Source organism: Siniperca chuatsi, linkage group LG3, assembly GCF_020085105.1.
Source record: "Siniperca chuatsi isolate FFG_IHB_CAS linkage group LG3, ASM2008510v1, whole genome shotgun sequence".
In the NCBI taxonomy this organism is placed as follows: domain Eukaryota; kingdom Metazoa; phylum Chordata; class Actinopteri; order Centrarchiformes; family Sinipercidae; genus Siniperca; species Siniperca chuatsi.
The window spans coordinates 8,946,080-8,968,328 of NC_058044.1; the positions used below are offsets into that span (position 1 = coordinate 8,946,080).

A 22,249-nucleotide genomic window follows, 5' to 3' on the forward strand; every position below is an offset into this window, starting at 1 on the left:
GAAGAAAAAAAACAAACTTCATCAATATTACATTCACGTGTAAAAATAGCCTTGGTATCCATGCATTATTTCTATTTATCTCTACAGTGGTTATACAGGCTTTTTTGTGTCATGTCGTGTGTGGGGAAAAAAAACTGAATTATGTTTCCTTGTTATAGGCTATCCTGCCACTACATTTGACTTACTAAGTTATATTTAAGAATTTTATGATTCATAAAATCTAATTTTAAGTAATCACTTTGTCTCTGGGCAGTGTATGGGTTTGTTTATTAATTAATTTATATATATATAAGATAAGATCAAATAAGATAAAGTAAGGGAAATTGCAAGTAGTGACCACTAAACAAATGGCAATGATGCAGACTTTGGGAATGTCTACAGCTTAGTGGGAGTTAAATGATAAGGAGTCGGAAGTTGTAGACATATAAGTAATTTCTATTTGTTAACCTATGTACTGTGTTAAGCACATATAGCTTCACTGAATTTCAGGGAGTTTGCAGTCAGATACAACTACTCCAATGTTGGTATTGTGTTCATTTCTTCATTATTTGTTATTTTGGTACAATTTGGTGATTTGTGGTGATTTTATTTTACATGATCAAATCCAGTTTCTCAATGACCACTTTAGCTTACCTCTTTAGCCAGGTTAGCTGTTTCCCCCTGTTTCTAGTCTTTGTGCTAAGATAAGCTAACCTACTGCTGGCTGTTGCCTGATGTTTAAGAGACATATATAATCTCATCTAATTCTCATCCAGAAAGCGAATAAACGCACATCCCAAAATGTCAAACTTTTGCTTTAAGTAAATGCACCAAGTCACATTCCACCTTTGAGAACAGACGCATTAATAACCTTTAAAAACAGCTACTATATACACAATGAGTATCTACTATAAACAAGAAAAAAATACAATTAAAAGTTTGTTTAAAATAAAAAAATGTTTTGAGCAACACCAGCTCTCCTCCTGATGGGACATCCCAGCACCAGTAGTGACTGTGGTTTCCAGTCAAGCCCCTCCCTTCTTATGAGGGAGGCTGTTGCCACGACAACCCTGCATTATGCAGCAGCCCATGAAAGACTCTTTTCAGATTAAAAAAAAAGACAAGAAAAGAAAGAAAGAAACTAATTATTTGCATTCCTTTTCCATTAAAGATTTTGTGTGATAGAAAAAAGACGGTGCAAGGTTTAAAACTAATGCATTGTGTCTGTGTGTGTGTATGTGTGTGTGCGTGTGTGCCACAGTCAAAGGGCACCTGCTTAACATGCAGTACACAATCGCAGGCTCTGTGCAAAGATTTCTGTTCGTTTCTCCGTTTTAAACACTAGTGAACAGGTACAGTAACAGCTTAAAAACTCAAACTTCATCAACACAAAGTCCATTCAAACAGTTTAGATCCCCACCAGCTTTGTGCTTTAGTTTTGAGAATTAAACACAAACATAATGAAGCTGTGAAAACTCAATACTCATTATCATACTTTGTTCAGGGAAGAAAAAATAATGTATTTTTGCATAGAGTGATTTACATGAAGACTTAAATAGAAGCATCAAAAAAGCAACATGTAAACAGTCTGCACCACAATGTTTCACAAATGTCTGTAGATCTTAGAAACCAAACCAAGCTCATTCTTTCCACAGTTTTAAGGACAAAACCAAAATATACAGGCATAATTTCATCCTGCACTGGTCACCGCTGCCTGCACCTGCTGCGGCTGTCATTAGTCCAGCAGAGCATGGCGGGATTAGCAGAGAGTCCTGTGAATGGCTGCTGAATAATTGACCAACTTCTTTTGTCTCATTCATGCTGTTTTGATTGAACATATGTTGAGGACCAAATTGCAATGAAAGTTTGATGTGGAAATGGTCATTACGGGGTTTTTCTGGGGTGAAACAGTTATGAGGAAGGCTGCTGTTAAATGTGCAAGTCACGCCACTGTACAGTAACCAGGAGATTCACTGATATTCAGAAGGTGAGCGCGGAGGAAACCTTTTGCGTATCACAATCCTTGTACTAGGCCTTTATGGGACCTCACATCATATTGGACCTTGACTCAGAGAATGTGGTAATACAAAAACTTTTTAACTTTTAAGAATAATTGCCGTGTCTAAGAAACTTTTAAAAATTCAATAAAAAAAAAAAACAGCATATAAAACAAGTCAAGTAAATTTTGCATAAAATCTTCAGACATATACTGACTCTTAGTAGGAGTTTGACTGTAGCTTTGATAACCTGCTTTCAGAAACCATTTTTGATGCAGTAAGTGGCACTTTCATCTTTTATTGTAACTTTAAAAGCAGCAATGCCAACGTATGAACTGAATCAACAATAATTTGATTGCAAATCTGAATATTAGGGGTGCAACCAATGATTATTCTCATTATCGCATAATCTGCTGATTATTTTCTTGAATACCCAGTCTATTGTTTTGTCTGTACAATGTCATAAAATATTAAAGAAATGCCCATCACACTAGAGCCCAAGGAGGTGCCTTCAAACTCTGCTTTATCCCACCATCGATACAAAAGATAGGACATAGAAAAGCAACCAATTCTCACATTTGTCAGCTGGAACCAGAGAACGTTCGGCTGAAACGATTATTCGATTATTGAAATAGTTGCTGATTAATTTGCCGTTGAGCGGCTAATCTGTTCAAAGACTAATCGTTTCAGCTCCACTGAATGTTACCAAGCTACGTACTGTAACCCATTATGCAAAAAGCAGTGTCCAAACAGGAAAGGGAAGCAGTTTTTCATATTAATGCAGTGTGTCTCACCCCATGTCTATTTCCTCCAGTTTTCTTGTCTCCCTGCGTCTGTGGTGTCAGTTTCACCATGTGTTCATGTCATATAGATCTGAAGACAGAAGGAAGAAGTGGACGTCAGCATCACCCACATCAGCACTCGACTGTCACGCAAAAGCTTTTCTCTTTCCTAAACACTGACAAATAATGATGATTTGTTTTGCCCTTGAATTCTCATAAAAGACATCCTGAGCATTTTTAAAGTGCATATTTTTAAAGAGGCACTTGTATTTAGATTGGCTGCTAATCTCAGTGGTCCTCTGTTGATCTCACACTGATAATCCCTGTAGCTGTAGAAGAATGTAGGTAATGTGCTGTAGAGCCTGTAGCACACACATGTTTGTGAATATACTGTATTTGTTAAAGGTCAGAGATTCAGTGAGAAGAATTAGCAGTGACATCGTGTCCTTTAAAGTGACAGGGAGTAAGGTCATCAAAGGCACACTGCAGTAAAACTCTGAATAGACTGTCACCTGGTGTTATAAAGCAAACCAGATCTGAAGGATGAACTCACATGAACTCAAGATTGCGTGATAAAAAAAATTGCGAATTAAAAGGTCACATCCTCATTTTTGGGGCATATTTTCATTTTACATGTTCGTTTTTTGGTTGTCAATACTTGATGTCAGAGAAAGCAGGCTGCAAATATGCAAACATTCAGTGTTGTCGGGTTTGTTCTGTAGTAAATGTGCACTGAAAATTGTTCATAAAACAGACAGACGTTGTGACTCACTCTTTCTAGGCATGGTGTTGCTGAGACTTACTTCCTGTCCAGGTTGTTGTCTGATCCCACTCGTCTGCTTCATGACGCACTCGACGAGCAGGAGAACATCCTTGAGCTACTTTTTTTATCCATCAAATAAAAAATCCCAATCTAGGAAACATGAGACCCTTTCCCTCACTAGCTGTGGATGACAGGTAATGATAAGACCATCCGTCACTACCTCCTGCAGCAGCATCAGAGTGAAAGTAAAGACTCTTCAGGTGTTAGGTTGAGCTGAAGGATAAGGAGGGATTGAGAGGAGCATAATCCCTCACACATGGCTACAGCAACTTTGATCTAAAGATAAACGTGCCAAGTCACAAGCTCTTTGACATCTGATGCCATTCAATACAAAGTACTTTGTCTTGAGTGGTCGCCCATACCGGTCAATGCTTCTAGAATATAGGCTTATATATACACAACGAAGCCGTACCGGACATGTCAGTATATGAAGATGTAACTCTTTCTCCCATTAAATCTGGCTTTTTGTCCATTAAATACTTTATTTCTAATAGATCCAAATGTATGTAGCAGTTATGATAAAATAAGAAGTATGAACAGTGTTTTTTGCTTTGAGCAAGAAGGCATGTGTTCCTTGAAGTCAAATGTTCATTGTTTTTGACTAAAATGATTAAAAATCTGTTATATCTGAGCACAAAACCATTGTTTATATTATGTGATCTATTCTTTCTCCAAGCATCTATTGTCTGATCCTGTCTGGCAACTTTAACTCTGCTAACTCTGGGAGGAAAATTGTCAGAGGCGTTTATAAAATTAAAATTAAGAGATTGCTCTTGACATGGGTAAATGACGCTACTCAAGCTCTGAAGAGAGAGGACAGTGGGAAAACAGCACAAGGCTGATAAACCGCATATAATATATGAAATATTAGGAAGAAACTACAGAAGGGCATATGTATCAAAAATCATTATGAAAAGCTTGAGTGGCTTATTTCTAATTAAAAGTGGTTAAGCCTTTTAGTTACATAGAATCCTTGCTACAGTATTTATTGTGGATGTGAAACTCTAGATTATACCTTTTAATGCTGCTATTCTGGTTCAGTTGACTAAAAGTCACATACCTCCATTTACTGAAAGAGTGTCTCACATGATGGTGCTAAATTTTGGTCATGCAATGTTTCTTAAGCTTAAAATCAAAAACTCCATCCTCCTCCTCTCTTTTGTCAGTAATAATTTTCAAAATAATTTTAAATAAATTTCTAAAAAAAGTTACAAAGTGCTTCACAATATATTTGAAAATTTACAGTAAAAACAACAAAATGTAAAAACACTATTGTAAAAATGTAGTGGCTAAACCAGAGAACTGGCTGAGGATGGATGTTTATTTACAGGACTGCTGACACTGGAGATACTCTGCTGCACTCTAGTGGTTTAGAGGCTGAGGTGGGACTCTTACAGCCTGCATGTTCACCGGTGGTGGAATGTAACTGAGTACATTTACTCAAGTACTGTACTTGAGTACAAATTTGAGGTACTTGAATTTTACTCTAGGATTTCCATTTTATGCAACTTTATACTTCTACTCCACTACATCTCAGAGGCAAATATTGTACTTTTTACTTCACTGCATTTATCTGACAGCTTTAGTTACTAGTTACTTTTCTGATTACAAATTTTCATACCCTTCCTGTCCGGTGAAAACCATGTATCTAAAATTAGCACACTACAGCAGTAAAATGTAACACACACATTAATGCACCAGTAATATGAATCCAGAAACATCTTATTTAATACTAAAATAGTGACAGAGACCATTTTTCTGCAGAATGAGTACTTTTACTTTTGATATTTTAGCTGGTAATACATACGTTTACTTAAATAAGTTTTGAAAGCAGGACGTTTACTTGTATTGGAGTATTTTCACAGTGTGGTATTTCTGCTTTTACTTAAGTAAAGGATCTGAGTACTTTCTCCACCACTGATGTTCACTGATTAAAATGTTTTTGTACTGTTTTGGTGCCAGGAGGGTTTCACTATAAATAACTGCTTTGGTTTAGGTCAATATTAGTTGTTAACTTTCGTTAAATATTTTCCAAAAAAATCAGCCTGTTTAAAATCAAATCATATACATAGACAATAATCTGAATGAGAAATTGTCATTGCTTTTTAATTACATAATTTCTTTATCTTTATTTTACATATTTATTTTATTTTAAACAATACAGACTACTTAAGATTTGTGGGCATTATAGTTTGAATGCAATGCTTGGAATTAGCAGTCAGTTTCCACATTGGGGCCTCAGAAGTGCTGTAATTACTATTTTAAAACAAAGTTCGGGATTCGTAAGAGCATCCATTCTCACGCAGCAAGACGACCAATCAGTTTAAAGAAACACCAAGAACAAGTTTTCAGTTTACACAGCAACATGTGATTTTATTTATTTCTTAGATGTCATCGTCAGAAATATAAACTGCAGTACAGTGATGTCACAATTTGCAGCCCTGTGGTCAAGTGATCAGAGATGATCATTTGCGCAACGTAGTGATCAGTCTTTTCTTTTTCATTGTGAGACTTCAGATTGTAAAAGACCGAGCAGAGCAGTAGAGCCCCTATTTGCGTCAGGTGTGAAAACTAGAGCAGATACGTCAAGATTCTCATCACAAGGTAAAAAAAAACAACACACTAGTACACCTTTCCGGTGTATAAAAGACATCCTTGGGGAAATGAATGCGAGAATAAGACACATTTAATCATTTGGTGAAAGATAAATTGAGGGAATACATAATAGTACTACAGGAAAATCAAAAATCCTGCAGGTAATGATTTAAAAAAGGCAAAAAAGATTCACTCTAAATAATATGAAGTCACATATTGTGAGCAGGCTTGGGTAGAGTGACATGAAACAATGCCAGTTTAGGCTTCTCTGGGGTTTGTAACGTGGCAAAAGTTTAAGGACGGAATTGACCTTTTAGGTTTACAGAGTCTTAAGTAAATAATGGTAATTGATGTTTGGACTGTTACTATGGTAACCACCCCAGAACAAGGAAGTTGTGGTGAATAGGACAAGTAAGTATTCAAATTCCACAGCAGCTCTTCTGCTGTAAGCCAGTCAGATGTAATGTAAAGGGCATCCATTGTAATGCTCGGGGCTGTTAAAACGATGGCAGCAGGGGGCATTGTGGGATACACAAAGGAGGACTCTAAGGACAGACAGAGTGCAGAAGATTGGGACTTATTGTATAAATTGTGTCGAGGCTGGGAGAATAGCATCTCTACAGCTGTTGAAGTTGCAAAATAACTTTCTTCCTTTTTTTTTTATAAACAGCCCGATCCATAATCCAAATGTAAACAAAAGTTGATTCCACAATTACACCTTGTAGGGAGACATTTTTCTACAGTCAAACCAAATGACAAATTTAGTGTTATTTATGCTAAAGACACATTTTTCTAAGGTTTGAAGCTGTAATTTGTTTGTTTATAAAGGTTTATAAGTTACAAACTGTTAAAAGAGAACATTATTTTCAACGATCTGTGATTTTAAATTTACAGGATATACTTTTAAAAGATCTCGAATGGGTTTGAGAATCTTCACTCAAGGTCTACTTACTAGCTTTTTCCAGAGCTTTCAATCATGTGCAAGTAGTTTCCAAGGTGAATTTTCACACTCAAAAGATCTCTTTATTTTAGGCTGTGGCAGTGAAATTTCATGAGCTGTACATTCCCAGATAGATACTCATGTCTAGGATTTTTACTAATTTAAAAAGTAAAGTCATTACTTTAGAGCTGAATTAGTTGATACATTGATTTATCAATCAGCAGAGAAATAACCAGCAACAATTCTAAGGATTCTAAATTTAGGCTACATGCAGGCCACACACAGCGGCACGTCACACTGGGCCTTTTGTGTCATCGGTTCATCAACTTCATTTGCATTACAGAAGGAACAGGAAGACACCCACAGCATGTCAACACACTGTCAGTCAGGGCTCTCAACATCTGATAGAAGATATGGATGCTTGGACAATTTTAAAATATCTGAGCGCTCACATACTTCGCTCTTTTACCCTTCATTTTTAATGCTATGTAAACATATTGATAGTCAGAAAAATACTATGTCTTTACATTATTTACAAAGTGAATCAGTAACCAACGGAGTCACTGTTTCAGTTCAGTGTGATGGAAAAGTTTCTACTCTCCTTTTACAATCAAGGAGTTTCTACTGGTGATGGATCGGCTACATTAAGCTTTAAGGCAATGCACTGTTGTGAGTGTTGTTGCCATCAAGGCAATGGCACAATGCAGGTTGAAAGGCAAGTGGTGTGAAATGGGCAACAGGGCTGAATTTAGCCCCAGTTTGTGCCTCTCATGTATTACCATTATATTCGAGTCACGGAGCTAAGCATCTATTTACATAAAATAATAATAATAATGATTTGTGATTTTTTGAAAAGCCAAGAAGGTTGTTTAAAAACACTTAGAGGTGTTCTTAAGGTATTTCCAGAATCCTCTTTGGATGAAACGCGTGAACATGTTAAAAAAAGATGGACAAATATAACTGATAACAAAACTTATTAATTTTGTTTCACATTCTACAAATTGAGCAGAGAAATATGTATCTTTGGATTAAGAAACATTGGTGCAACTTGAGAAATGGGTTTAAAATCTTTTTTTATTTAATTGTAAATGGACTGCATTTATTGCATTATTGTGCAGCAGAGTATTTCAAAGAAACAAAGTTAGTAGCCACAAATGACATATGTCCATGCTCAATTTGAATGACGTGAAACAAAATCTATAACCCGTCTTTGTTATTTTGTCCATATTAATGTAACATTGTATTATTTTATATTTCCATACAAAATAATGTGTTTATATATAGTATATATTATAACCTTCTGGGTTTTTCAAAGATCACCGGGTTTTTATTTTTCGGAAATAACAGATGCTTAGCTCTGTGACTTGAATATAACGGTAATACATGAGAGGCACAAACTCGGGCAAGGCTGAATTATGACCAGTTAGGGCAGTTGTTGTAATTTAAGCATGTCAAGAAAAGTGCAGGCCTAGAGAAAATATGAGATGATTACATTCACAGTAGAAATTAGATTAGATCAGACTGTCAAAATAATCACAGGGCTGATGATCATTTCAGTGTTGTTTCAGACGCATTAAATGCTTTTCTTTCAAAGCATTAGCATTGATCGTGTATTAGCCTACAGTATACAGGAAACATCTCCTACGTGCACGTCTACTCCATGATATTATGGAGGAGTTCTAACACATTTACAAACTACTGACACATACATACACAAGGTACAACACGTACCACAGGTGTTATACACTGCCTTATAATCTGTGACTTTATATATTGTAGTAATATTAATATACCAGGGATTTGTAAAAAGTGACATTGCAGTTTAAACCATTTTATCAGATATCGCCTACATCTTTATCATGCAGAGCCAAATGAACATATTCTACTTTCTCTGTTGGTACAAGGCCACTGCGATCTTTCTGAGGTATCAAGCAAAGGAATCAAAAAGCAAATAGAGCGATACTCTACAGGAGGATGCAACAAAACTAAAAGACACCATTACAGCAGCAAGTTAAGGTACAACAAATCTTGTAACCCTGAATGAAATAGACACTGAAACTCAGTCTCAAATTGTCAGCGCTAATTAGCAGCATCATATAGTCAGTAGTGTTCAACATCATCACAGACACTAGCATATACAGTACATAGACAGCTAAGCAGGCAAAGAGGCTCCTGTGTAAAAACACCAATTTGCCATTTGTCAGTTTAGTTAATACCCCCTCAGGGAAAAAAAGGAAGTTGTGAAAACAATAGCTTTTTTGTACGAACAAAACAGGAACACGTGGAGCAGTTCATTGCATCTTGCTCTTTGCAATTTATAAACCTGATACAGAGTCAGCTACTAGAGGAACCTTATAAGGTGAGATAGCTTAAAGTTTCCTGTCTTTTGCATGATATGAGAGGATAAGTCTGCACTGTGGATGGGGAAGAAGAGCAAATACCAATTTACATCAAACTCAGGGAGAGAGTCTCTCTTTCTACATTAGGTTTGTTTTATTTCCAGGTTGGTTTAGCACTCCTACTGGTCATCACCATGTCTCTAGACTGGACAGACTTTTCAGAAAAGCTACTAGTCTTACGAATATCTTCACGCTTTGGAGGTGGTGGGGGAGTCTCGCTGCGGTAAGCGCTGCGACTGGCCGCTTTCACACTTTGCACCCGTCGCAGGTTTGTCCCTTGTGGCCGCTCCTCGCTAGTATGACCTGTGGGCGACAACCTGTTCTGCTTCACCGAGGTTTGTCGACCTACAAGAGAGGGGCTGCGAGACGGGGTGGAGGGGACGGACGGGGGTACCAGCTCCTTCTTGGTCCTGGAACATGAAGCTACGGTGTTGCGGGCAAAGTTGGGGACATCGCAGGCGTTTTTTGTGCTGAGTGTGTGAGAGCTGCTGTTGTCAGAGGAAGCTCCAGCCTGAGCCTGAGCCTGAGCTTGGGCCTGAGCTTGGGCCTGAGCTTGGGCCTGAGCTTGGGCCTGAGCCAGGGCTCTCATGGTGGAGCGGCACATCTTCTCCTCAGGTGCAGGCTTGGGGATGTTCCTCAGGGGTTTGGCGCTCGGCTTGAGGATGGAGGCCTTTCTCGGGGTTGAATCACGTGCCCATCTCGAAATGCCGCCTGTGAGGCTACTTCCCCTCGGAGCTTTTGACTCATCAGGAGGCAGACTGGAGTGTCGAAGAGGTCTTGCAGTCTTCTCGCTCCTTCCTCTTGCTGGGGTGCTCTGGTCACGAAGAGGCCGGCGTGACTCTCCACTGTCATGCACCAAAGGTCTCTCTGCTCTCTTGCTGCTACCTGTTCTTGTAAGCTTGCTAATGGGCACAACTTTCCGCATGCCCTGGCTCTCGCTGATGGTTAATGTTCGCACACCCCGACCTCCGCTGCACTTAGTCGCTTTGTTAGCTTTGCTCTTTGTATGCACTGGTTTTTTGCTGCTTCTCTGTGCATCTCTCTCCGCACCTTGTTTTCCCTCAGCGGTGTCACAGCTCTCCGTGTCCCACTCTTCTTTGGTAGCAGATGGAGTCATGGATGCCGCATCCACAGATTTTGGCGCTGAAAGCTCATTGGTTGAAACAGACTGGTCATTGGGAGACTCTAAATTAGAGGACAGAGAGCTTGGATCTTGCTGGCTCTCCTGATCTTTGCTGCAGTCAGTCGTTCTGAAATAAAGTCCCTCTGTCGTTAGAGACGAGCTTTCAACCTCCGAGTAATCCAAGGTGACAGAGCAGTCTGTTTCTGTGCAGTCTAATATATAAAACACTGGTTTCTTATTGGATTCAGACGTATCTAGTGGGAGGGGTGTATCACAGGTTGTTGATGAAACTGTACTGTTATCCTCCTCTTCTTTCTCTCTGTCAGGAGAGACCCCAACCTGTGTGAGAGGATCTATTTTCCCTTCCCGGGCTGCCTTGGGATCTGCTGCTCTTTCTAAAACTTTATCATGTAGGAGGATATCCAAACTTATGGGAGGTGACCATCTCTCCTTTTCCAAATCAGTCACCACGACATCCCCCTGGTTGACAAAGTGCATATGATTACTGTTATTGTTTGGACTAGGTAGGTCAAAAGCTTGCGGACCTCGAACTAAAGTGTGCTTCTCCACATTAACATTCATGTGGCCGCTAATTGTTGGGTTGGGAAGATGGATGGGCTTCTGAAAGACACACAAGGAACGAGGCAGAACGCTGCCCTCTGATACAGATGAGTAATTATTGTTGTATGGGTCATTATCATTTAGCCCAGAGGAGGAAAACCTGGCCAGTGGGCTGATAGGCTCGGTGTCTGCACATGGAGACGTCACCTGTCTGTCGCAGCCCAGCTCGCGGTTGTCGTCCTGGGCTAAGATCCAGGGGGTTGTCCTCCGCTGTATGGTGCGGCCCGACCGAGGTAGGCTGTTAAACTTGGAATAGTCCGAGGGATCCCCAGTGCCTCCAAACAGCTCCAGGTATCCTTGGAGTTCTCTGTCTGCTATTGAGGTCAAGGTGTGACGGTGGCGGCGGGCGCTGGCAGAGCGTCCCAGCGGGCTGTGTGGACTCTGAGCCCTCTGCTGGAATAAGTCCAGCAGGCCTTCCTTGGTGAGCATCTCCACGTCGTTCTCGCTGCTGCTACGACCAAATCCACCGCTCTGATCTGCACACGACCAAGCAAAACGCTTTTCCTCCAACTCTCTCAGACGACGCTGTCTGGCTTCTTCCTTCAACTCACGGTCCATGTTGTCCTGAGAAAAAGAGGAAGGTGGAGAAATGTTTAGAAACAGACCGGAAGACAGGGATACAAATAAATGACGGTAAGATAAAATCTGACTAGATCTTTTTACCTCTAAATTCACTCATCTTAAGGGGTATTTCCCAGATATTTCAACATGGGTCTTACTTTCATAGATTTGTCGTTCACCCTCCACTAGAATGAATGACTTCCAGTCTCCGTTAATCCGACAAAAGTGAAGTTGTGCATGAGGTGTAATGGCAAGATCTGGGAACGGTATCACTACAACCTTGCTCCATCTAAGTCTGACTGGGCAAGAAACACGAGCTACGATTAGACAGGTTGTAAATAAGCCAACACTATAGCCAATATTTAAACCACATTCACACATTAATTCATTTGGAATTAAAACCTAAAGTGAGTGCACACGAAATGTTGGTAAAAATCCCTCATTGCACAAGAAAACTATGGGCATACGTTAGGTCAACGTTGGATCAGGAAGTCATTCTGTGTTGTCTTTTACCTGGCTGTGAGACTATTTTCCCTGTGGAGAAAATAAAGTTAAAGCTGAAGTTGAAAGTTGAAGTTGAACAGTTTGGATAATAACTTTACGAAAATACACCCCTCCCAAATAAAGTTGTGTAATTGTCTCCTTGTGTTTCCTGCCCAGTTGTTTTCAACGATGTGTTCCCAGATCTCAGCAACCAACTTAGTGAATGGGGCCCAAAAATAAAAGTTGTAACAAACCAGAATTATCCTTTCACTAAAACTGACCTTGACAGCTTTCTTGAACTTCATGCAGAAGTCTTGAAAGATGCGGAAGCACTCGTCCAGCTTAAAGGTATCCTTGTCTTCACAAAAGAAATCAATGAGAGCATTCCCTTCTTTACGCAGATCCAGCCTGCGTCTCTTCAGGTCCTGAAGCGTCTGTGCTGAACTCTGAGACATCAGGCACACACATTTTTTATTCATAAAATGTTATACACTTTTATGGATGTCATTATCTATAGTACTTGTGTCAGAAATGTACAGTGGCCTGATCCAACTTTCTGTATGTGCGTCTGTGTGTATAATATATTGTAACTACTGCTGCTTCACCTGCAGAAAGGGCTCCAGCTGCTGCAGTAGCTCCTGGTCTCCTTGAACCTTCTCCTCCAGGGATTTAATGCGAACACATAAGGAGGAAAACTCCAACTCGATGTTTTCCACTGAGATTCTACACGAAAGAATTACAGCAGAAAGATTCAGATCAAGAAAATGTGCTTAAGAGACCATTTTGGTGATTACATACATAATAATCCTATTTACTGATTGCAAACTGTCCTCATAACACCGCTTAGCATGACAATATTTTACAGTCTGTCCGACTGTCATCCGTTAAAAGTGAAGATAGGACCGCTGTGAGAAATGTGTTCACATATCCTGAGGGAGGGAGGAGTACTCTTGGCTCTCTGGTGCAGGAGCTGTACTGACTCCACACAGAGATGACCTTGCGAAGCTGACACAGCCTGACAGCCAACAGCATCACACTGCGTTCTGAAAATGACTCTGCACTCTTAAGTACTGCACTTAAGTTAGATGTCAGCTTGCGTAATGAGGCTGGATGTGGTTGTCAATTGAGCAATAAATAATTTTTTTTTAGTTTTGATCTAATGGCTGTTCACACTTTTGGTCATTTGCAGGACACAGAAATAAAACAGAAAATAACTACATACTTAAAATGTATTTATGACTAGTTTGGCCACAGCACGTAAAACATTAAAGAGAGGGTATTATGGAAAACAAAATTAGTCTAAACTTAAAGTGAATGTTGGAGTTACCGGTGTTATTATAGGGTTATTAAAGCATGAAGCTGGTACAGAATCACAGTTTTTGAACAATGCTACAAACCACCTATTTTCAGTGGTAAAGCTCTGGAAACCAAATTAGGTTTGGTGAAACTGAACAACCTTTGGTGGAAAAAAAGTCCCCAATTTGCTTCATAGACATACAATAAGATTCCTTTCAGCCTGCTTGATACCATCATTCTCAACTTCACAGTCAAGATACAAGAGCATTAACAAATTACGCCATGTGATGTTAAAGGACGGTGTATTGTCTTTTTTTTTTAAACTTTTTTTTTTATAGGTAAAATGTCTAAAAATGGGAGAAACAGTTTACCTGGCTGCACTCTGGACATCGTGAAGTTTCTCTGGAAACTTGAGCAGCTTCTCGTCTTTTTTCTTTGCCTCCTGCGTAGAGAGACACATCACATAATTTATATCCAAATGTTACTGTATGTGAAAAAGTGGCATCATTGCAGTGTGAAGGACTACTCTTTGTTTGGTTATGTAAGAGCTTGGCCAGCCTCTCTTGGCTCTTTTCTGTTTCCTGTCACCATCTGCTGTCCACCTGCCCTCCTGTCGTCTTAGTATTTGGACGCTGTTTAGTCAAGCACCACTGCTGTGAAAGGTTTATATAAAACTAACTCTTTGCAGCTGACAAATGACTTTTTGCATGTTGGACTGAAATATGTGTCCCACTTTATTTTATTTTACACATTTGAGGTTTTGTGTGATTTAATTGTAGAAATCAGTATAGACCACAGACTTTCTAGCATGAAATATTAATAGGATGACATTTTCCATAGTACAGTACATCACTTCATCTCATAGATATAGTACACATTCAGTACATTAACTTCTTCACAGGTGAAAACAGTGCCAAATATATACATTAATGGCTTCAAAAACACAAGAGAACCATATATTGTTATTATTAGTATTGTTATATAAAAGTATATACAGTAGAGGTTTGACTTAATGAAACCCAATAAGTAACCCTGCAACAAACAGTAGCTGTGTGAAGCATTCAATTTTATGCTGACATTGTTAGGCCTGTCACGATAACTACTCTTGTTGGACGATATATTGTCCCAGAAATAATTGCGATAAATGATACTATTGTCATTTTATATCATAATAATGCAAGTACACCATTTTAATTAACTTCAAATTCCTAAGAATATCCAGACAATGGAATTGGAATGTGAAAAAAAAATACTAAAACATCCTAAATAAAAGCATAAATAAAATCAAACAAACATTTGGCACAGAGGTAGGCTATAGAGTCATTCATTCCTTAACAGGCAATATATTAATGGTAGGGAAAACCCTGTTTATTCTGACATTAAAAAAAAACAAAATAAAAACACACATGTAAACACAATGGGCAATATCGAGGTCAGCAAAAATTATCGATGTTGTGTCCATATACGATAAGTCAATATCATGACAGGCGATAATTACATATCGTACGATAAGTCGATAACGTAATTATTGTGACAGGCCTAGACATTGTGTCAGAGAATTGTTGATTTAATGCCATGTTAACTTTTGAAGCCCCACTTTGCTATGTTGTATTGGATTACATAAGACAGTACAGGTCTTATTGGCATTGTGTGCATTATATTGTAGAACTGAAGCCTTCACTAACCATGGCGACAAAGTGCAGCAGGTTCATCCCTGGCTTGTTGGCCTTGGTGTCAGCCAATGAGAGGAGGGATGACAGCTTGAACCCCACAGCGTTGCCTGCGTAGCCGCCCTGAGAACCACAGAGGGACAAGCGAAAGATGTCACAGAAACATATCAAGATGTTCAAGGATAAGGCTGGTGATGTTCTATATTTTTCTTACAAATCCCATGAAAAGACCAAAACCAACAATGAATTGATCTACTAACAAGTCTATGTAGCCAAAGCCTGATATAGCTTATTCCTCTGTGCCATACACCTCCAGTGGTGTCCAAAAATAATTAAAGGAGTAGGTCAGCATTTTAAGAAAGGCGCTTATTTCCTTTCTTGTTGGGAGTTAGATAAGAAGACTGATACCACACTAAGTATGAAGGTAGAACAAGCAGCCGATTAGCTGAGTTTAGCCTGAAGACTGGAGGCAGGGGGAAACAGCTAGCCTGGCTCTGTCTAAAGTTCGAAAATTCGGCCTAGGCTGATTTTTTACCTTCGGGCGGAGTCAGGGTAGTTGTTTTCCCCTGTTTCCAGTCTTTATGCTAAGCTAAGCTAAATGTCTCTACCAAATGCACTATTTACTCCAAGTTGGTTAAGGATATTACCTAGCCTTTATAAAAACGATTTTTTTTTTTTTAAATTAAACAATATATTTATGATGCGTTTTTACGATTTATGTCCTCAGTAGGAATGAATAGGCTTGGGGCGGAGTGCGACAGAGAGTAGGGAAGTCAGAAAGTATTCCAGGACAACCTGTCACATCGTTAGTTGACTTTTCATGGGATTTTAAAAGACATATATAAAATAATGCCAGCCTAATCTTTTAAATCAGACAGATAGAGTGTTGTTAATGTATTAAGTGAACATACAGTAACTATTGGACTTACAGCGTTCATGATGTTTCCGGCCTGCAGCACCAGATGCAGAATGGCATGAAGTTCCTCGCAGCTCATCAGCTCTATAGGATCAGATCAATATAAACTCAATTAGAGAATCCAGAGCAGATCACAGCAGCCCATTACACACTACTTGACTTTCATTTACCACCACCACACAGAACAACTATCAGCAGTGCTAAAGACAGCCGACTCCAAATTCATAGGAAGTGAAATTTATTTTTGCATTTTGACCATCTGTCCTTTTAGTACTAACAGGGTAAATGTTAAATACTGTTGAAAGTTTTCATTAAATGGTGTCATTAGTTCTACTTAATTTGTCCCCTGCAGTGTTTAACTGATAGCTCTGCAATGCAGTGAAAAGGTCATGCTACTGTAAAAGAGGATTTAAGAAAAATCCAAAAAAGCACAGTGTGACTCAGCTAAAATGACACAGGCTCAAGTGATGGTTGCAAATAAAAAATAAAATAAAAAAATCACTGTTTAATATTTTTACAGTTTCTTGGTCAGTTCATAAACACCCAGAATATGTTTGGGGATGAGGATACAGGTATATGTGCTCTGTGTGAGAGTACAAAGATTCAGCAGTACATGGCATTTTTAGCCATGTTAGCAGCACGGCTCTAGGGATGGAAATGTTCGTCGGTCAGACTGAAATACAACTATTGAATGAATTGCCATGAAATTTGGTACCGACATTTATGTCCACCTCAGGATGAATTAAACTTTTATGAATCCCTAACTTTTCATCTAGCACCATCATCGGGGTTAATAGGTCCAATACTTTGGTTTGCCAAATACGTGCAAAATGAATGGCATTCCATCAGCTGTACGTTTATTATTGCTAATTATGTTAGCATGCTAACATGCTAAACTAAAATGGTGGACATAGTAAAAATTAGATCTGCTAAACATCTGCATGTTAGCATTTTCACTGCGACCATGTTAGCATTTAGCTCAAAGCACCACTGTCCCTGTAGCCTCACAGAGACGCTAGCATGGCTGTTGTCTTGTTAGGTTATGTTTAATATAAATTTTACAGGGTATCATTAAAAACTGCAAAACATTCTGTTATTCTAAAGCAGCTCGGCAAGAGGCGATACACAGCAACTGTCTACTGAAATTAAATAAAAACGGTGGCAATTTTTGCAAACTAATTGCAAAGTAAATTTCATTCAATAATGTATCATTTACATATAAAAAAAATTAACATTACAATACTTAAAACAGTACAAAGATGACACAGCCTTGTCTTTCCATTCAGTCCCCACATTGCTGCGTCTCAGGTGTCACATTCCTACTTTTTGTTCAGCACCGAAGACAGCTCAAATATCTGGGTCACCTGTCTGAGCATGTGTGTGTGTGTGTGTGTGTGTGTGTGAAAAGGTAGCAGAGCCCGTGTGTTATTACCTTTAGTGGCAATGCGGACGACGTCGATCTCGTGGCTCATTACAGCACAGGAAGGGAAGAACTCTTCGTGGAGGACCATGGTCTCGATCCGAACCTCGAACCTGTCGGAGACGAAACAGAGAGCGGTTAAATCTGGTGAATCTCATTCTGTAGTTTGTGATGAGATGAAGAAAGGAGTTGACAGACTTCTTTTAAAAAGGACTGGTTAAGGTTCTGCAGAGAAGCCCAAACATTATTTTCACTGTTAAATGTTCAGGATGATGGATGGGGAAACAGGAGGAATACTTGACATATCTTTATCATAGCCTGAGTGGCTAGCCTGACTCATTTAAAAAGTAATGTTACTTCATTTAATACTCTCTGAGAGTAGTATTTTTATACAAATCATTGTATTACTTCTCCATCATACCCCCAGTAGTGATTGCATCCATTACACTTATACTACTGTAATGTGTTATCAACCAGTGTTGTTGCAGAAAAGAAAATAACACTTTGAGTAAGAGATAGACAGTCTCTTCCCAATCTAATTAATGTGCACTGTCCCAGAAAATTAAAAACACACACTTTTATTTGAACAAGTGTGAATGACGAGAGCAGTACAAGTTTGTTAGAAAGACAAAATTCAAATCTATCCCCACAAAATAATAAACTGTGGACGGTGCAAACCCTTTCTTCTCTTACTGACTGTCAAACAAGTGACTTCACATTTCTCTTTGACTACACTAACATTACACACCATTGAAAGCTACTCACCAAGGCACCTGGATCAAGAGGTACATAAAGGAATCAACCAGCGTCAGCTTGTCTGGGTCTCCTTTAAACGCCTGAAGTTTCTTGATCTGTTGGAAAAATAGAGAAAGAGGAAGCTCAGCAGGCTCTATTGATTTCTATCTACATTCACTGTCTTTTATCATCAGTATTGGTCTTTAATTCAAAACCTTTGTACTATTCATAATTTGCTAAAAGCCACACAGACATTCATAAACACAGACCTCCTCTGGGTCAGGCAGGAGCTTCAGCAGGTCTTTGAGCAGCTCTGCTCCATAAATCTTTCCTTCTCCTTGTCGTATGTCTTCAACAATGGAGCGGTTGGACCTGGAAGACAAACAGTTTTTTTCATTTAAGTTTGATGATGAATAGCACAGGTGTTCTCTTTTAATGTTTGCTCCCCTGTGTTTACAAAGGCACTAAATCCAACAGTAACTTGGCTTCATTAACAGTCAAAACAAAACAAAAATACTGCCAAAGACAATGTTATGGACAATATAAGTAAAATGAAAAACATCGCCTCCAGTTTATACCATGTGCAAACTGCCTGGAAATATTCAACTGTTCAACTGTGAAACCATCTACTTCCCCCTCTACTATACATATGAGCATTTCGTTTCTCCTTACTACACCTGACAGTCCCAGTTCAACATGTATTCTCAATCAAGTCTCACTACTTCTAGTGGCATTCATCTATGACATACCAAAAGTCTGTAGTGCTGCAACATAATTCCCAATTAAATCACTGCTAAGAAAGAAGACTATTAGAAAACATTCATGGACAATATCCAATAAGCTGACACCTTACAATATGATACAGTACCTCCATAATAAATATCACCTTTATGACGCTTACTATTCACTGACTATATCAGATACATGTTTATTCAACTCTTGAGGCCACAGTTTGATTGTTGCATTGGATCTAATTATATTGTACGGTATTCTATCAGTATCACTGCAGAAATCATAGTTGTTGTAATAGTAAAACAGTATTTCTGGACACCATACAGTTGCAAACTGGTATAGCATGAAAACGCATTTGTTACTATATAACTGTTTCATGCTGTGTGTTTATTTTGAGCCCAAATTTATGGATTGCTGCATGATTAATTCTGCACTTTGAAATTATGTTTTGAAAACTGACATAAATGATTTGTAAACCCATGTAAGAGAGGACAGAGGATAAGATATTAGTGTTCAAGCAAAAAAAAGACTGTTTCGATATGAATGGGACTTTTACTTCCATTCATTTTCTGCAATGACAACCATAGGTGACTTACAGTTAGAGCACTTCCAAGGCTTGTGCTGAAGGAAACTGTTTAGTGCATAATCAATTTATAACCTAGATGTGTTTATTTTTTATCAAAGCAACCTTAGTATTTGCATTTCCTAGATGTGTTTCATTTTAATCAAAGAAAGCATTGAATTTATTATCAGAAAGCAACACACGAACATTCATGGAAACCAAGGTCGTTTTGTTGTTTAGAGCCTGGAAAATTCACTGATTAGCTCCGTTATCACTGGGGAGAGACAGTGAAAGTCCTTTTGCCAGCAATCGTATCTATGTGGCCGGATCCTCCTGTCTACCATAAAGTTCAGGCAGACAGGTGTGCTGCTTAGCAACGGCACGTCCCGTGACTCTAAAATCTTACCCATCAGAAAGTTTCCTTGTGTAATAGCGCCTCCTAGTTGGTAAAAGTGTAATGGCATACGATCCCACCTTTAATTCATAACCAATCAGAGACTTTCAGTGACTTCCATGTTTTGACCATTGACCAACCAGAAACATCACATCCCATCAGGAGAGGCTTAGTATGAAAGGTTTAAAAATCGATCCCGGGAGAGATGTCGTTGTCCTGCATTCTGAATCCAGACCCTTCGTATTCCAGATATGTAGTGTACTTTCTGCAATTTAAAGAATAAACTACTTTGTACTAAATGAAGTAGAGAGTTTCGTCCTTCTGTATCTCCGTGTTCCTACGAACCGGATAGTGGTTATTTATTTAAAGTTATTGATGGCTGAACAAGGAAAAGAAAATCAACCACGACACTTAGATAGGCGTGAAATTCTCGGTTGAATCATTAATACAGAAGATGAACAACTGTCAGAAAATATCTGTTTTTTTCCTAAAAACTCAAAAGGTTCATAAAAACGTACCGAGAGAAGTCAACAACAATTTTCAAGCATAATTTTAGTGAGAAACATCCAGTCACAAAGTGTAAAATGGTGTTGTGTGCACTGCTAACAACTAACTGAAGCTAAAGATTTCACTTTATAGAAACCTGATAAAACCATTCTGCAGTTTAGGTCATTTTTTGTTGTTGTTTTTATATATTTTACATTGTTATTATCTTCTCTATCTGTATAGGACAGTGTGATATTACACTCAAAATAAACTTTCTTTCTTACTTAATTACTTTTTATGGATTCTGGGTCCATATGACATGTATTTATCAAATATGGAGTGGTGTTCTGGCATCATCTCCACAGCAACAGTAGCTAAGGCTCATGGGTATTGTAGTATTTGGAGCCATTCAACATACCAAATGGACAAAAAATGCTGATTTCTCAAAAACAAGGTTGAAATAATTAAATTGATGGCCACAACATAAACCTATAGAATCATTAAATTATCCAGGAGACTCCCGTGTTTCTATGTTGAGGAACATTGAGGATGTTGAAATAACCTAAATGGGAATTTACAGTGGTAAAAGAAACTTCCGTAATCAGCGGCATCTCCCACTTTGCAAATCTATTTCTGTATATTGTTTTTACTTTTGGTTTACTGTTACTATAAAAGAGTACCATGCCATATTTAAGCCTAAATTTATTGAATGCTGCATGATGAGTTCTGCTAATTCTATTGTGAAAACTGACTCACATATTAGAGTTGAAGTCAAATGAAAAGGCACACACAATAATAAGACTGTCTGTGGTGAAGTCACTGCTCACGCTCAGTCCTGACTGAGCACGATATGGCTGACAGTCAAATGTCATTAAAATACAGTGGGGAGCCATGCAAATACACCGTCATGCAAACAGACACCTAACACACTTTTTCTACTCTGCTCCAGACGACTTATGTAACACAATGCTGGTTGAACACACCTCGAGATTTCCTGAACCAATTAATTATAAACAATAGGGAGCTAAGAAAGCCTATTAGAATAAGTGACAGATTCTGACCCTAATCTCCCTCAGTTATAAAGGTTTTAAATGGATTTTGCCTCAGTCGGGCACTAAAACACAAACTGAAACTGAGAATGTTTTCAAGATACTATCAGTGCTGGGTCTTATATCTCTGGCTTGCACTATAATCAAATGTGGTACATGAAGTAGGATAACAAAAATCCCTCGTATGATCAGTCATATTACCTTTCTCCTGAGTCTCAAATTACCTTGGGATCAATTAGTGTTTTCCCAAGTGTTCATAGAGAAAACTGTGTGATGAAGAAACAAAAAGGTTAGATAGCTCACTGCCCTCCTTATAATAGCCAAATATCTCCCTCTCCTCAGTAATTGTGCGGACAGCTTATGGCCACAAACTAAAAGTTTGAAAGTGCCTGCCAAACTGTAAGTTCATCACCCTCCTGCCTTCTAGACACTCTGTACTCCTCCATATTCGTCACTGTTGTGGCCTCATAATCTGGAATTTAAGACCATAACATCTCTAAAACTGTTACACAACACTGAGTTTCCCACAGAAATATCACTAGTTAACTGTATATGCAGACATGTGACAAATTAAAGGAAAAACCTGAATAAATGAGTGGAGAAACTGATGTGAACCACAGTTACCAGATCTCATCTCAATAAACAGCTATGGGATAATTTGGGCCACAACACACGCTGGCAGCATT

The 22,249-nt window shown here is 38.6% G+C and overlaps 1 protein-coding gene across 1 annotated transcript in view; it reads right to left on the bottom strand.

Moving 5' to 3' along the window:
* Positions 1-5,926: 5,926 nt before the first annotated feature.
* fhdc1 (FH2 domain containing 1) overlaps positions 5,927-22,249 on the bottom strand; it is a 35,372-nt gene continuing 19,049 nt past the window's right edge. The window contains exons 4-12 of the mRNA XM_044191635.1: positions 18,610-18,712; positions 18,371-18,456; positions 17,618-17,718; positions 16,199-16,269; positions 15,285-15,392; positions 13,971-14,041; positions 12,909-13,026; positions 12,585-12,749; positions 5,927-11,823 (exon numbers count right to left, since the gene is read on the bottom strand). Coding sequence (XP_044047570.1) covers positions 9,610-11,823; positions 12,585-12,749; positions 12,909-13,026; positions 13,971-14,041; positions 15,285-15,392; positions 16,199-16,269; positions 17,618-17,718; positions 18,371-18,456; positions 18,610-18,712 — 3,037 coding nt within the window. The 3' untranslated portion in view covers positions 5,927-9,609. The remainder of the gene's footprint in view (positions 11,824-12,584; positions 12,750-12,908; positions 13,027-13,970; positions 14,042-15,284; positions 15,393-16,198; positions 16,270-17,617; positions 17,719-18,370; positions 18,457-18,609; positions 18,713-22,249) is intronic.